The following is a 17,278-nucleotide window of genomic DNA, read 5'->3' as shown; positions in this document are numbered from 1 at the left end:
CTCTTTCTTTTCTGCTTTTTAGGAAACTATTTTACAATCCATTCTCTCTCTCAGGAGATGGTGCATGTGATTAAGTCTCTTCCCCACCAATTAATTCATGGCTTCATAAATATACAAATGCGTTAGCTATCAAACTGGAACGAGATCATCTGAAATAGTCTGGGGGATTTGTTTGTTTGTTCTCTCTCCTGGCACTCAGACCACTCAACTGAAAGATCTGCTGTGTTTTAGCTATTAATTATCTAACTGTTGGCTCCGTCAATCATCTGGCCAATGTTCTCACACACACACACACACAGAGATATCTCTAATTGACCACTTGATGCATGTGGTAATTTGGCCTTCAGTATATTTCTCTAGGAAAACAGTTGCATTTGATAGCAATTTACTGGAATAACAGGGAAGGAATATGCTAGAAATGACACTGCCTCCAGTAATTAAACTAGCCTAGCTGTGGTGTGGTGGGAGTAATAGTAATCCCATATGGAAACGATATAGAAGAAACAAACAATATTATTATGTGTTCTCCCTGGAACTTCTAAGTAATACATATGGCAGTAAATACACATAACAGATTAATACAAAAATAATCATGAAAATATAATTAGAATATTGTATGGCAGAGGAAGATAATTTTTTACAAAAAGCTAATAAGTAACCTAATAAGTATCTGACAAGATCATTTATGTTTTGCTGTATGTTAGTGGTGTATTTGTATGTGTTTTAACAGCGACCTTGTCAGACTGGGTGCGCAACTGGTCAACTGGAGTCGGGGTGCAGGAGAGCAGAGATGACTGAACAGGCACACTTTAATTGGCAGAAGCAAATCAGTCGGACCCAACAGCGTCACAACACTCCAGCCAAAGGCAAAAGCGAATAGCGCACTAGTCACACAAATAATCTACAACAATACAATACCACGGGTTCAAAACAATACCCGGAAAAACCAGCCTGCCGCGTCACACAATAAACATAACGAACAATTACACACACAGACATGGGGGGAACAGAGGATAATATACACGTAGAGTGATGAGGGGATGTAAACCAGGTGTGCGGGAAAACAAGACAAAACAAATGGAAAATGAAAGGTGGAGCGGCGATGGCTAGAAGACCGGTGACGTCAACCGCCGAGTGCCGCACAAACAAGGAGAGGAGCCGACTTCGGCGGGAGTCGTGACAGTACCCCCTCCCTGAGCCGCGCGCCAACACCGGCGTCGGGGACAACCCGGAGGGCGAGGCCAGCACCTCTCCTCCGGACCGGACCGTACCCCTCCCACTCCACGAGGTACTGAAGGCCCCTCGCCCGACGCCTCGAATCCAGTATGGAGCGAACGGAGTACGCCGGGGCTCCCTCAATGTCCAGAGGAGGCAGAGGAACCTCCCGCACCTCAGACTCCTGGAGCGGGCCTGCCACCACTGGCCTGAGGAGAGACACATGGAACGAGGGGTTAATACGGTAATCGGGGAAGCTGTAACCTGTAACTAACCTCGTTCACTCTCCTCAGGACTTTAAATGGCCCCACAAACCGCGGGCCCAGCTTCCAGCAGGGCAGGCGGAGGAGCATGTTTCTGGTCAAGAGCCAGACCCGGTCCCCCGGTGCGAACACCGGGGCCTCACTGCGGTGACGGTCTACGCTGGTTTTCTGGCACAGCACGGCCCGCTGGAGGTGAACATGGGCGGCGTCCCAAGTCTCCTCCACGCGCCTGAACCAGTCGTCCACCGCAGGAGCCTCGGTCTGACTCTGATGCCAAGGCGCCAGAACTGGCTGGTACCCCAGTACGCACTGGAAGGGGGAGAGGTTAGTGGAGGAGTGGCAGAGCGAGTTCTGAGCCATCTCGGCCCAGGGCACGAATGCTGCCCACTCCCCCAGCCGGTCCTGGCAATAAGACCGCAGAAACCTGCCCACATCCTGGTTCACTCTCTTCACCTGCGCATTACTCTCGGGATGAAACCCCGATGTAATGCTGATCGAGACCCCCAGACGTTCCATGAACGCCCTCCAGACCCTCGAAGTGAACTGAGGACCTCGATCAGACACTATATCCTCAGGTACCCCGTAGTGCCGGAAGACGTGTGTAAACAAGGTCTCCGCAGTCTGTAGGGCTGTAGGGCTGTAGGGAGACCGGGCAGAGGGAGGAGACGGCAGGACTTAGAGAAACGATCCACAATGACCAGGATCGTGGTGTTACCCTGTGAGGGTGGAGATTGGTAAGAAAATCCACCGACAGGTGCGACCAAGGCCGTTGTAGACCAGGTAAGGGGTGGAGCTTACCTCTGGGCAGGTGCCTAGGAGCCTTACACTGGGCGCACACCGAGCAGGAGGAAACATAAACCCTCACGTCCTTGGCCAAGGTAGGCCACCAGCACTTCCCACTCAAACAGCGCAGCGTTGACCGATCCCAGGATGACCAGAGGAGGGTGACAGTAGACGGACAGCAGACGGAACATACAGACGCTCGGTGGGACACTGGAGGGGAGCGGGCTCTGCACGTAATGCCTGCTCAATGTCCGCCTCCAGCTTCCACACTACCGGCGCTACCAGGCAGGAGGCCGGGGGTTTGGGAGTATGATCCATGGGCCGCTCCTCTGTGTCATACAGCCGGGACAGTGCGTCTGCCTTCACATTTTGGGAACCTGGTCTGTAGGAAAGGGTGAACACAAAATGGGTAAAAAACATGGCCCACCTTGCCTGACGAGGATTCAGTCTCCTTGCTGCCCGGATGTACTCCAGGTTGCGGTGGTCAGTCCAGATGAGAAAAGGGTGTTTAGCCCCCTCAAGCCAATGTCTCCATGCCTTCAAAGCCTTAACCACAGCCAACAGCTCCCGGTCCCCCACATCATAGTTTCACTCCGCCGGGCTGAGCTTCCTCGAGAAGAAGGCACAGGGGTGAACCTTCGGTGGCGTGCCCGAGCGCTGAGAGAGCACGGATCCTATCCCAGCCTCGGATGCGTCCACCTCCACTATGAACGCCAAAGAAGGATCCGGATGGGCCTGAACGGGAGCTGAGGTTAACAGAGCCCTTAGGTGACCAAAAGTCCTGTCCGCCTCAGCCCACCACTGCAAACATACTGGACCTCCCTTCAGCAGTGAGTTAATGGGAGCTGCTACCTGACCAAAACCCCGGATATACCTCCGGTAGTAATTGGCAAACCCTAGAAACCGCTGCACCTCCTTTACCGTGGTGGGAGTCGGCCAATTACGCACGGCTGAAATGTGGTCACTCTCCATCTCCACCCCTGAGGTGGAAATGCGGTACTCTAGGAAGGAGACGGACTGCTGGAAAAACAAGCATTTCTCAGCCTTGACGTACAGGTCATGCTCCAACAGTCGCCGAAGCACCCTGCGCACCAGGGACACATGCTCGGCGCGTTTTAGCGGAGTATATCAGAATGTCATCAATATACACCACTATACCCAGCCCGTGCAGGTCCCTGAAAATCTTGTCTACAAAGGCTTGGAAGACTGATGGAGCATTCATCAACCCGTACGGCATGACGAGGTACTCATAGTGCCCTGAGGTAGTACTAAATGCCGTCTGGTGCAGGAGAGCAGAGATGAGTGAACAGGCCCAATTTAATTGGCAGAAGCAAATCAGTCGGACGCAACAGTGTCACAACACTCCAGCCAAAGGCAAAAGCGAATAGCGCACTAGTCACACAAATAATGTACAACAATACAATACCCGGAAAAAGCAGCCTGCCGCGTCACATAATAAACGTAACGAACAATTACACACACAGACATGGGGGGGAACAGAGGATAATATACACGTAGAGTGATGAGGGGATGTAAACCAGGTGTGCGAGAAAACAAGACAATACAAATGGAAAATGAAAGGTGGAGCGGCGCGAACAAGGACAGGAGCCGACTTCGGCGGGAGTCGTGACAGACCTTTACAGAGAACATACACTTTTATTATAATTTTAATTGATGACTCATATAATTAATATATGTTGTCTCAAATATGTCATACCATATCTAAACTCAGCAAAAAAATAAACATCCCTTTTTCAGGACCCTGTCTTTCAAAGATAATTCATAAAAATCCAAATAACTTCACAGATCTTCATTGTAAAGGGTTTAAGCACTGTTTCCCATGCTTCTTCAATGAACCATAAACAATTAATAAACATGCACCTGTGGAACGGTCGTTAAGACACTAACAGCTTACAGACGGTAGGCAATTGAGGTCACAGTTATGAAAACTTAGGACACTAAAAAGGCCTTTCTACTGACTCTGAAAAACACCAAAAGAAAGATGCCCAGGGTCCCTACTCATCTGCGTGAATGTGCCTTAGGCATGCTGCAAGGAGGCATGAGGACTGCAGATGTGGCCAGGGCAGTAAATTGCAAAGTTCGTACTGTGAGACAGCTAAGACAGCGCTACAGGGAGACAGGGCGGACAGCTGATTGTCCTCGCAGTGGCAGACCACGTGTAACAATACCTGCACAGGATCGGTACATCCGAACAGCACACCTGCGGGACAGGTACAGGATGGCAGCAACAACTGTCTGATTTACACCAGGAACACACAATCCCTCCATCAGCGCTCAGACTGTCCGCAATAAGCTGAGAGAGGCTGGACTGAAGGCTTGTAGGCCTGTTGGAAGGCAGGTCCTCACCAGACATCACCGGCAACAACGCCGCCTATGGGCACAAACCCACCGTCGCTGGACCAGACAGGACTGGCAAAAAGTGGAGGGTCCATCATGGTCTGGGGCGGTGTGTCACAGCATCATTGAACTGAGCTTGTTGTCATTGCAGGCAATCTCAATGCTGTGCGTTACAGGGAAGACATCCTCCTCCCTCATGTGGTACCCTTGCTGTCCTGCAGGCTCATCCTGACATGACCGTCCAGCATGACAATGCCACCAGCCATACTGCTCATTCTGTGCGTGATTTCCTGTCAGTGTTCTGCCATGGCCAGCGAAGAGCCCGGATCTCAATCCCATTGAGCACGTCTGGGACCTGTTGGATCGGAGGGTGAGGGCTAGGGCCATTCCCCCCAGAAATGTCCGGGAACTTGCAGGTACCTTGGTGTAAGAGTGGGGTAACATGTGGGGTGGCAGGTAGCCTAGTGGTTAGAGCGTTGGACTAGTTACCGAAAGGTTGCAAGATCGAATCCCCGAGCTGACAAGGTAAAAATCTGTCGTTCTGCCCATGAACAAGGCAGTTAATCCACTGTTCCTAGGCCGTCATTGAAAATAAGAATTTGTTCTTAACAGACTTGCCTAGTTAAATAAAGGTTAAAATAAAACACCTCACAGCAAATCTGGTGCAGTCCATGAGGAGGAGATGCACTGCAATGCTTAATGCAGCTGGTGGCCACACCAGATACTGACTGTTACTTTTGATTTTGACCCCCCATTTGTTCAGAGACACATTATCCCATTTCTGTTAGTCACATGTCTGTGGAACTTGTTCAGTTTATGTCTCAGTTGTTGAATCTTGTTATGTTCGTACAAATATTTACACATGTTAAGTTTGCTGAAAATAAACGCAGTTGACAGTAACAGTTCATGTAGGAAAATTACCACAAACATGTAATTGATTGTGTTTGTCACATAAGTCATATAAGTTACCACAAATACCCCACTAACATATAAAGCAAAACATACAAAATATTACCAGATACTTATTAGATTACTTATTAGATTTTTGTACAAATCATCTTCTCCTGCCATACAATATTCTTATGAGATTTTCATTATTATATTCCATATAGGATAGCAGTGGTATGGTGTTTGATAGTATTAGTATAACTGTGGTAGGTCTGTGTTTTCGTGAATATTGGATAAAAATACCATTAACAGTATTCATGATACATGAACTCATGAAACTTAGGTAGGTATGAATTCAATCAAATTTGGCCTCCATTGGTTTGACTGTTTTGATGAGGTTTATAAACTAAGTAGATCTAGTACAGCAGGATCCAGCGACGGCATGGAGAGAGGGAGAGAGTGTCATTTTTTCTTTATCGCAAACTCCGATGTGAAAGAAGCGATGCATGTCTACCTTCGCAACAACTCATAAATTATTCATTGGGATGTTAAATAAATGCTCCACACACACACACACACACACACACACACACACACACACACACACACACACACACACACACACACACACACACACACACCAAACCCAATCTCTCTCTCTCTCTCTGCCATAGCCTGCTGTTGCAGTTCTCCACGTCTGGGGGGACAAATATTGGAGGTCCGTATATAACACTGTATCGAATTTAGAACATCAAATGCAGTCAGCTACCTTGGGTCAGGGAATGGACTAGACTAGTGATAGGGAGGGCAGAGGGAGGGAGGAAGGCCACAGGGAGGGTGAGCACAGTCTTTATCAGTGCTAAAAACCACTTCAAAATATTCAAGCAGTCCACTAAATCACTCTTTATATGCTTCATATCCCTTGGATATTTCTCAGACCTCTTTTAAAATGGCAGAACATAACACACACCAACCTGGTCTCAGAGCATTTTGTATTATTCTGTACATAAATCCGAGATGGCCCATTTAGTATGATATGTTACGTATGGTATGGGTACATAATACAGATTGTTACTTAAGGCAGACGTCTACAGTACACTCTAAAAATGTGGAGTTCAACAACGTTTTTTCCAAGATCTTCAAAAAGTTCTTTGAAGAACCTTAAGGTTCTTAGCGCTGAAAATTGCCCCCTAAAGGTACTTCCAAGAACCCCATAGGAGGTGGGGTTCATCGAAGAACCTCCTTAGTTGGTGGGGGGAAAATGGACACAAATCAAAGGATAACAATCAACAAATAGGTAAGAATATGTTGAAGGCTAGCTGTATTGGGTGCAGATGACTGAACTGGTCAGTTTTGTGTCTGGGTCAGCATGTTTACAGACAAGGAGGCATATAATGTCAATTGGTCAATTGGTATTGGTATGTCAATTGGTATTGGTATGTTATGCTGACCAGATTTACCATCCTCCTCCCTTACCTCTTCAATGAATATCCCATAGGCCTCTACATTATGGACAAGGTATGTGTATGAAAACCATTAACACAGTTTTTGTCATTCACATTTACCACAAAAACCAAAAGTATGAATACTGTCGTGTGCATGTTTTTTTAATCAGCTGTATAATTACTATTTTTGGATTTACAGACTTTACCCTCCTTTGACCTCTGATGAATATAACAGGAAACCTGTTCAATCACCACGCACTGCAAAATCATTCTGGCTATGGATACGGAAAACATCAACACATTAACATCAACACGCCAGAGGATATACCCATTGGACTTGGGGCTCTCTATAATAATAATAATAGGGGAGGGGGTAGTTAAAAAATTAACCCCAAAATAACTTAATGGTGTTTCCCCACAGTTTCAATGTGAAGAACCACTAAAGGATACTCCAGTAACCTTTTCTTTTTAGAGTGTAGCAACCCAAAGGTTGCAAGTTTGAATCTCATCACGGACAACTTTAGATTTTAAACAACTTACTACATTTTTTGCTACTTTGCAACTACTTCGCATGTTAACTAACCCTTCCCCTAACCGTAACCCTAACCCTTTAACCTAACTCCTAAACGTAACACTAACCTTAACCCTAACCTAGCTAACGTTAGCCAGTTAGCTAACGTTAGCCACCTAGCTAGAATTTGTAACATATTATACGTTTTGCAAGTTCGTAACATATTTTACGTTTGACAAAATCATAAGATATTGTACGTTTTGCAATTTCCGAACATATTTTACATTTGCTAAATCATAACATATAGTACGAATTGTAATTTGTAACATATTATACAAATTGTAATTTGTAACATATCATACGAATTGTAATTTGTAACATATCATACGAATTGTAATTTGTAACATTTCATACTAATTGTAATTTGTAGCATGTCATACGAATTGTAATTTGTAACATATCATATGAAATGGGTGATGGAAATCGACAACTTCATACATACCATACGAAATGTAATTGATACTAAATGGAGTGTCTCGGATTTACTTACATAATACTATGAAATGCTCTGAGACCAGGTTGCACACACTCCTCACACACACACACTCACATATGCTCTTGCCCATCAGAATATCCCTTCTGTGTGTGGTAATTGGCTACTGGCTCACTTACTCTCTAATTGGATGGTAGCTGTCAACTGTACAGATATTCAAGGCTGCTGCATCCAGAGAAGAGAAGAGCACAGCTTAGAGGAGCTCTGTATATCTACTCATTTATTTTCTTTGTCTCTGTCTCTAGTCTTTCTTGTTCATCCCTCTAAGGGTCTCCAGGCTTCAAATGCATGTCTAAATGAGCTTAGTTTAATAGGGATTCTGACACAGAGGGGAAGAAAAACCAAAAAGGCGATTGGTGGACTGTAAGTAGAGTTGAAAATTAAGATGGAAGCCATGGGAAGCGGTATAGGAGGACGAGCTCATTGTAGTGGCTGGAATGGAATAAACGAGACCTTCCTCCTATAGCTCCTCCCACCAGCATCCACGGATCCACATAGAGATGGAGATAGTATTGGAGAGAGCCCTTGGGAATATTCAGTGGTCACAGAGCTCAAGCTAAGGGGCTAAAGATCCCTATAGATTCCATAGAAACTATGGTAAACTTAAAGGCCACTGCCTATTACCTTGAAGAGCAAAGGAGCAGAACATTGCAGTGGAATTTGATTGTTGGGAAGGATATGACATAGGACCACAATGGAAATAAGTCATATACGTGTTTGTGTTTACCATAGACGATTCTTAATAAAGTGCATCATTTTGTATGTGTACTTTGTTTTAAATGATCAAATAAACTAAACAAAAAAAGACCTATGTTCTGCTACTCTTTTGTCCCCTTCTCTCTTCGTGTGGCCTGGTCTGAAAGAACGCTATCAATGAGGGTAACAAGACAGTGAGACTATTCTAACTGATATCCTTGTTGGTTGGATACAGGTGACCTCACATCTTGCAACAGTTCTATCAGATCAGTATGCAGCTAGAATGCAGTAGCTGCATACTGATCACTAACACTATTGCCACGGCTAGCAGAACGCCCAATTGTCACTGGATGAATGTCTGAACTCCTGCTCATGAGTTAATGGGGAAATGTAACACAGACAATTATTTAGTAAATCATTTTATTGTCTTTCCATTGTAATTAAAGTTTTTTTTCAGAATGAACTTGCTCTTCCCTTTTATTGTCATACATAAGTTTTGATCAATCTCACAATCCAAATACAGTTCATTACCTGTGTGCTCAGTATTTTCTCTCTCTCTCTCTCTCTCTCTCTCTCTCTCTCTCTCTCTCTCTCTCTCTCTCTCTAGTGATGGATGGGCAGATCGAGATGAGGTGGTGGAGGGGTACGAACAGGAAGCAGAAGGTGGGATCACCATGAAGCTGCAGTCAGAGGAAGTAAAGTCATTTGATGACTACTTCCTGAAGCTGCGTTTGGACACCAACATACGGAACCCTTGGTTCCCAGAGTTCTGGCAGTACCGCTTCCAGTGCCGGCTGGCCGGACATCCACAGGAGATTAAGAAATACAAGAAAGTCTGCTCCGGTGAGAACCACTAATAAACTACACTAGGCTACCCAGAGCTATGAGGACTGTGCAGGGGTTAGGTTGGGAATCAACAAAAGCAATGGGAAGAAAAAATACATACAATCATCCCATAAAGATCATACAGTATTTTCTATTGTAATGTCAATACATGATGAGTTAGGCTGAGGACAAATGAATAGTTCATCTTTATGTTTTGAACATAGGCTAGCAATTGTATGATAATGTATTATCTCCATTTTTTCCCTCTCCAAATACTCTCTGCTTACGAACAAAAGGTGATCTAGGTAAATTGAGTTGTTGCCCTGCCAATGATTAACATAGTGATTACATTTAACACCTGAAATGATGCTTGATTAGGCATGCATTCAAACATTTTCTAAGAAAAACTATTTTAAGTATTGATGTTATTGTGAGTGTATTCACCTCAACATGAAGGTATTACACATGTACTACTGTGTAATACCTCACTCTCTTAAGACTTAAGTAAACCAAAATAGCTTGATCCAAGCATAAAAACATTACAAAATTGCAGAGCAGTGTAATGTAGCTATAGTTTGCTGTATGTCTTATGTTATTTTCTCTTCTTAAAGATCTCCAAGGTGGTCAGTGTATATTTCAAGATGAAAGAGATGCTGACTTTACCTGCACCTGCACTGTACTGTATAAGCACTTCACTTTGGCAAGACTTGTAGAGTTTGACTGGTGCTAGCTCTGAGGATTATGTTGGCCTGTTGTACTACCACCAGACAAGTGTAATAAATAGAATGCTGCAAATTGGCTGCTGTATTCAGAGAAAGCCTGGGGTAGGGTCAAATCAGTCAAACTCTAATGCATAAACTCTTGGGTTGTTTTTTAAAAAAGTACTGCAATGTGAAGAGAGAACAAGGAAGAATGAGTCACTGAAACACACTGTTCAGTTGATCACCACTGTATGAGAGAGATGTGTTCTATATACAGTGCCTTGCAAAAGTATTCATCCCCTTTGGCATTTTTCCTATTTTGTTCCATTACAACCTGTAATTTAAATCGATTTTTATTTTTATTTCATGTAATGGACAAACACACAATAGTCCAAATTGATGAAGTGAAAGGAAAAAAATAACTTGTTTCAAAGAAATTCTACAAAATTAAAAACATAGAAGTGGTGCGTGCATATGTATTCACCCCCTTTGCTATGAAGCCCCTAAATAAGATCTGGTGCAACCAATTACCTTCAGAAGTCACATAATTAGTTAAATAAAGTCCACCTGTGTGCAATCTAAGTGTCACATGATCTCAGAATATATACACCTGTTCTGAAAGGCCCCAGAGTCTGCAACACCACTAAGCAAGGGGGACAACCAAGCAAGCGGCACCATGAAGACCAAGGAGCTCTCCAAACAGGTCAGGGGCAAAGTTGTGGAGAAGTACAGATTAGGGTTGGGTTATAAAAAAATATCAGAAACTTTGAACATCCCACGGAGCACCATTAAATCCATTATTAAAAAATGGAAAGAATATGACACCATAAAAAACCTGCCAAGAGAGGGCCGCCCACCGAAACTCACAGACCAGGCAAGGAGGGCATTAACCGGAGAGGCAACAAAGAGACCAAAGATAACCCTGAAGGAGTTGCAAAGCTCCACAGCAGAGATTGGAGTCCCTGTCCATAGGATCACTTTAAGCCGTACACTCCACAGAGCTGGGCTTTAGGGAAGAGTGTCCAGAAAAAAAGCAATTTCTTAAAGAAAAAAATAAGCACACACATTTGTTGTTCGCCAAAAGGCATGTGGGAGACTCCCCAAACATTTGGAAGAAGGTACTCTGGTCAGATGAGACTAACATTTCGTTTTTTGTCCATCAAGGAAAACACTATGTCTGGCGCAAACCCTACACCTCTCATCACCCCGAGAACGCCATCCCCACAGTGAAGCATGGTGGTAGCAGCATCATGCTGTGGGGATGTTTTTCATCGGCAGGGACTGGGAAACTGGTCAGAATAATGGATGGCGCTAAATACAGGGAAATTCTTGAGGGAAACCTGTTTCAGTCTTCCAGAGATTTGACACTGGGACAGAGGTTCACTTACCAGCAGGACAATGACCCTAAGCATACTGCTAAAGCAACACTCGAGTGGCTTAAGGGGAAACATTTAAATGTCTTGGAATGGCCTAGTCAAAGCCCAGACCTCATCCAATTGAGAATCTGTGATATGACTTAAAGGTCGCTGTACACCAACAGAACCCATCCAACTTGAAGGAGCTGGAGCAGTTTTGCCTTGAAGAATGGGCAAAAATCCCAGTGGCTAGATGTGCCAAGTTTATAGAGACATAACCCAAGAGATTTGCAGCTGTAATTTGTAGCTGCAAAAGGTGGCTCTACAAAGTATTGACTTTGGGGGGGGGGGGCAAATAGTTATGCACGCTCAAGTTTCAGTTTTTTTGTCTTATTTCTTGTTTGTTTCACAATAAAAAAATATTTTGCATCATCAAAGAGGTAGGCATGTTGTCTAAATCAAATCATACAAACCTCCCAAAAGTCAATTTTAATTTAATGTTGTAATGCAACAAAATGCCAAGGGGGGTGAATACTTTCGCAAGCCACTGTAGATTATCCCCTCAGCTGACTATCTGCATGATCGCCACAGACAAAAGACGGCCTTTTTCTAAATGTATTGAGTAACAATGGGAAAATAACAAGAGAAAATGTATGAGATTTAAGCTGTTATAAGAAGAAAACAAATATGGAGTGGCACCTCAGGTATGGTATGATAGAAGGGTGAACGAATGTCTCTTTTTAAAAATGTCCCTATTAGTGCTATATTTGCCTTATTCCCTTTGCTTGACAATGCTTTCAGCTGGCTAACCAAAAATGCTTGTTACACAATATGGTGTCCACAGACTTTACTGTTGCTTCCTCAAGATTCCTCCATCTTCTGTATCCTTTGGGGGGGAAATTAATACGCTTCTGGACACCTTATTGTGATCTACTGTATAGTGTGTGCCAGTTATTTTGTGCTGCAAAAGAGAGAGATGTTTTGTTATATTTTTTTATCAAATTATAATTCCAAACTCAGTTATTTATGGGTTGAGTGAGAAGGAAGTTGTCCAATTCTCTTGCCGTACAATATTATGTGTGCCTACATTTACACATTGATACGGCACTGTAAATCCAGCACAAACAAACAAAACGGCCACAGTCCTTAGAAAAACAACATCAACATATTACAAACCACCATTTTGACATTCTGGTAATTTCCCACTAATCCCCAGGCAATGAGAGTCTTCATGAGAACTACGTCCAGGACAGTAAAATGGGCTTCGTCATCAATGCTATCTATGCCATGGCCCACGGCCTCCATGACATGCACAGTGAGCTGTGCCCTGGCCAGCCAGGCCTGTGTGAGGCCATGGACCCCATTGATGGCAGCAAGCTGCTGGATTACCTGCTCAAGATCACGTTCAGAGGGGTGTCAGGGGAGGATGTGTACTTCGACGAGAATGGGGACACTCCTGGCAGGTGAGGAGGGAGATTGGGATGGATGGGACGGGGAGGGGGAGGGGGGATGACGTTGAGATGGAGAATTGTTGGTGAGCAGATTTTGTGTAATAAAAAGCATGAGCTGGCACACTCCCAGAGAAAATTATTTAGTGTAAAGGTGCTGACTAACGGGGGAAAAAAATGTTTTTTTTATCCAACAATTACTGGGATGTTATACAGTGGCTTGCGAAAGTATTCACCCCCTTGGCATCTTTCCTATTTTGTTGACTTACAACCTGGAATTAAAATTGATTTTTGGGGGGTTTGTATCATTTGATGCAAAATATTTTTTATTGTGACACAAACAAGAAATAAGACAAAAAAACAGAAACTTGAGCGTGCATAACTATTCGCCCCCCCCCCCCCCCCCCCCCCCCAAAGTCAATACTTTGTAGAGCCACCTTTTGCAGCAAATACAGCTGCAAGTCTCTTGGGGTATGTCTCTATAAACTTGGCACATCTAGCCACTGGGATTTTTGCCCATTCTTCAAGGCAAAACTGCTCCAGCTCCTTCAAGTTGGATGGGTTCTGCTGGTGTACAGCGACCTTTAAGTCATACTCCAGATTCTCAATTGGATGAGGTCTGGGCTTTGACTAGGGAACACTTAAACAACACAATGTAACTCCAAGTCAATCACACTTCTGTGAAATCAAACTGTCCACTTAGGAAGCAACACTGATTGACAATAAATTTCACATGCTGTTGTGCAAATGGAATAGACAACAGGTGGAAATTATAGGCAATTAGCAAGACACCCCCAATAAAGGAGTGGTTCTGCAGGTGGTGACCACAGACCACTTCTCAGTTCCTATGCTTCCTGGCTGATGTTTTGGTCACTTTTGAATGCTGGCGGTGCTTTCACTCTAGTGGTAGCATGAGACGGAGTCTACAACCCACACAAGTGGCTCAGGTAGTGCAGCTCATCCAGGATGGCACATCAATGCGAGCTGTGGCAAGAAGGTTTGCTGTGTCTGTCAGCGTAGTGTCCAGAGCATGGAGGCGCTACCAGGAGACAGGCCAGTACATCAGGAGACGTGGAGGAGGCCGTAGGAGGGCAACAACCCAGCAGCAGGACCGCTACCTCTGCCTTTGTGCAAGGAGGAGCAGGAAGAGCACTGCCAGAGCCCTGCAAAATGACCTCCAGCAGGCACAAATGTGCATGTGTCTGCTCAAATGGTCAGAAACAGACTCCATGAGGGTGGTATGAGGGCCCGACGTCCACAGGTGGGGGTTGTGTTTACAGCCCAACACCGTGCAGGACGTTTGGCATTTGCCAGAGAACACCAAGATTGGCAAATTCGCCACTGGCACCCTGTGCTCTTCACAGATGAAAGCAGGTTCACACTGAGCACATGTGACAGACGTGACAGAGTCTGGAGACGACGTGGAGAACGTTCTGCTGCCTGCAACATCCTCCAGCATGACCGGTTTGGCGGTGGGTCAGTCATGGTGTGGGGTGGCATTTCTTTGGGGGTCCGGACAGCCCTCCATGTGCTCGCCAGAGGTAGCCTGACTGCCATTAGGTACCGAGATGAGATCCTCAGACCCCTTGTGAGACCATATGCTGGTGCGGTTGGCCCTGGGTTCCTCCTAATGCAAGACAATGCTAGACCTCATGTGGCTGGAGTGTGTCAGCAGTTCCTGCAAGAGGAAGGCATTGATGCTATGGACTGGCCCGCCCGTTACCCAGACCTGAATCCAATTGAGCACATCTGGGACATCATGTCTCGCTCCATCCACCAACGCCACGTTGCACCACAGACTGTCCAGGAGATGGCGGATGCTTTAGTCCAGGTCTGGGAGGAGATCCCTCAGGAGACCATCCGCCACCTCATCAGGAGCATGCCCAGGCGTTGTAGGAAGGTCATACAGGCACGTGGAGGCCACACACACTACTGAGCCTCATTTTGACTTGTTTTAAGGACATTACATCAAAGTTGGATCAGCCTGTATTGTGGTTTTCCACTTTAATTTTGAGTGTGACTCCAAATCCAGACCTCCATGGGTTGATAAATTGGATTTCCATTGATTATTTTTGTGTGATTTTGTTGTCAGCACATTCAACTATGTAAAGAAAAAAGTATTTAATAAGATTATTTCATTCATTCAGATCTAGGATGTGTTATTTTAGTGTTCCCTTTATTTTTTTGAGCAGTGTATATAGATTGTAAGATGTTAAAGTAATTTTGGATAAAGGAGTCTGCTCTAAGCAAGGGACTTGTTATCATTAAGATAACTGCTTCTTATTTTCTTTTCCTTTCTCCCTTTCTCTCTTAACTCCATTTCTTGACCTTGCTCTTTTCTCTCACTCTCTCTCTCTCCCATAATCTCTCTCTGTGTCTCTCCTCTTTCACCCCCTCCATCCATCTCCCACCTATCTCTTTAACTCTCTCTCTCCCATAATCTCTCTCTGTGCCTCTCCCCCTCTTTTACCCACTCCATCCATCTCCCACCTATCTCTTTAACTGTCTCTCACCCCTTCACCCAATCTCCTCTCCCACTCTTTTACCCCCTCCATCCATCTCCCACCTATCTCTTTAACTGTCCCTCACCCCATCTTCTCTCCCCCTCTTTTACCCCCTCCCACCTATCTCTTTAACTCTCTCTCTCCCATAATCTCTCTCTGTGCCTCTCCCCCTCTTTCACCCCCTCCATCCATCTCCCACCTATCTCTTTAACTGTCTCACACCCCTTCACCCTATGTCCTCTCCCCCTTTTTTACCCCCTCCATCCATCTCCCACCTATCTCTTTAACTGTCTCTCACACCTTCACCCTATCTCCTCTCCCCCTCTTTTACCCCTCCATCCATCTCCCACCTATCTCTTTAACTGTCTCTCACCCCTTCACCCTATATGCTCTCCCCCTCTTTCACCCACTCCATCTATCTCCCACCTATCTCCTCTCCCACTCTCCCACCTATCTCTTTAACTGTCTCTCACCCTATCTCCTCTTCCCCTCTTTTACCCCCTCCATCCATCTCCCACCTATCTCTTTAACTGTCTCACACCCCTTCACCCTATCTCCTCTCCCCCTCTCAGGTATGACATCATGAACCTGCAGAGTGTGGGTGATGGTAGCTATGACTACCAGCAGGTGGGCTCGTGGCACGAGGGCATCCTGAACATCGATGACTGGAAGCTGTGGATGAACAACAGCGACATGGTCCGTTCCGTCTGCAGTGATCCCTGCTCCAGGGGACAGATCAAGGTACAGACACAACTGGGCCAAACCAGGCTGAGCCAGGCTGGACCAGGCTGGATTGGGAAAGGTCCTGAACCAGTCCGTCAGGAATTCCCAGGACCCAGTTTCATAGAGATCTGCTCTGTCTATTTTTCTGCTCTGACGCTTTTGTTTAATTTTAACTAAGTTATCTCTGTAAATTGATCCCTAGTCCAGGAATTTATGTGCAGATATCATCCCTGGTTGAAAAGGAGTGATTTTCATTGTGTTTTAACACAATGTTGTGGAGCCTTCAGTATCTTGAGGAAACACCTTGAGTCTCTCCAACCAGGGCCAGTATTATTCAGCCTGGCCAATAGCCCCCCATAGGGTGCATGTACACTCTCCTGTCTGCTTTAGTGGGGCTTTCTAACACTTTGTTTACTGCCCTGTGCTGTGCATCACCCTGTTTTACATATCACAACTCTGAGAACATCCACTTTAGGAACAGGGTAATGTAAATGCAACTGACCTTGTCTTTTGGGAAATCATTTGTGCATGACTAAGGGAAAACTGTTACACCATTGGTTCTTATAATATGCACCAGAATTGACTAATTTGTTTTAGCTAAGGGTGGAGCAAAGGGCCTAAAAATGCACCATCAAAGCCATATTAGATGCTAATTCCCCGTCTTTATATCTGATTGGGGTTGGTACTGTGTGGGGTTGTGGTTTGTTATTGTTTTGACTGTAAGCTTGTGACTTCTGGAGTTGACCCCTGACCTCTGTGTGATCAGGTGATCAGGAAGGGTGAGGTGAGCTGCTGCTGGATCTGCACCACCTGTAAGGACAATGAGATCCTCCGGGATGAGTTCACCTGTCAGGCCTGTGACCTGGGCTGGTGGCCCGATGATGAGCTGGAAGGTAACTTACTAACAGGACACTATCTATGTGCCATGATGTACCCTTACAGTTTTCGACAGTAGCCAATAGGCTATTGTGGCTATTTGAGCATAATGTAGGCCTACCAACAAAACCAAT

The 17,278-nt window shown here is 45.1% G+C and overlaps 1 protein-coding gene across 5 annotated transcripts in view; it reads left to right on the top strand.

The window, feature by feature from the left end:
• The window catches only part of grm1a (glutamate receptor, metabotropic 1a), a 59,082-nt gene that overhangs the window by 29,652 nt on the left and 12,152 nt on the right, over window positions 1–17,278 (top strand). For all 5 annotated transcript variants that reach the window (XM_029732973.1, XM_029732975.1, XM_029732974.1 and 2 more), the window contains exons 4-7: window positions 9,320–9,555; window positions 12,810–13,056; window positions 16,118–16,286; window positions 17,035–17,161. In XM_029732973.1, coding sequence (XP_029588833.1) covers window positions 9,320–9,555; window positions 12,810–13,056; window positions 16,118–16,286; window positions 17,035–17,161 — 779 coding nt within the window. The remainder of the gene's footprint in view (window positions 1–9,319; window positions 9,556–12,809; window positions 13,057–16,117; window positions 16,287–17,034; window positions 17,162–17,278) is intronic.

The sequence above is a fragment of the Salmo trutta genome, chromosome 35, assembly GCF_901001165.1.
Source record: "Salmo trutta chromosome 35, fSalTru1.1, whole genome shotgun sequence".
NCBI lineage: Eukaryota > Metazoa > Chordata > Actinopteri > Salmoniformes > Salmonidae > Salmo > Salmo trutta.
The sequence above is the reverse complement of the archived record's forward strand: the minus strand, read 5'-3'. Positions and strand labels throughout refer to the sequence as shown.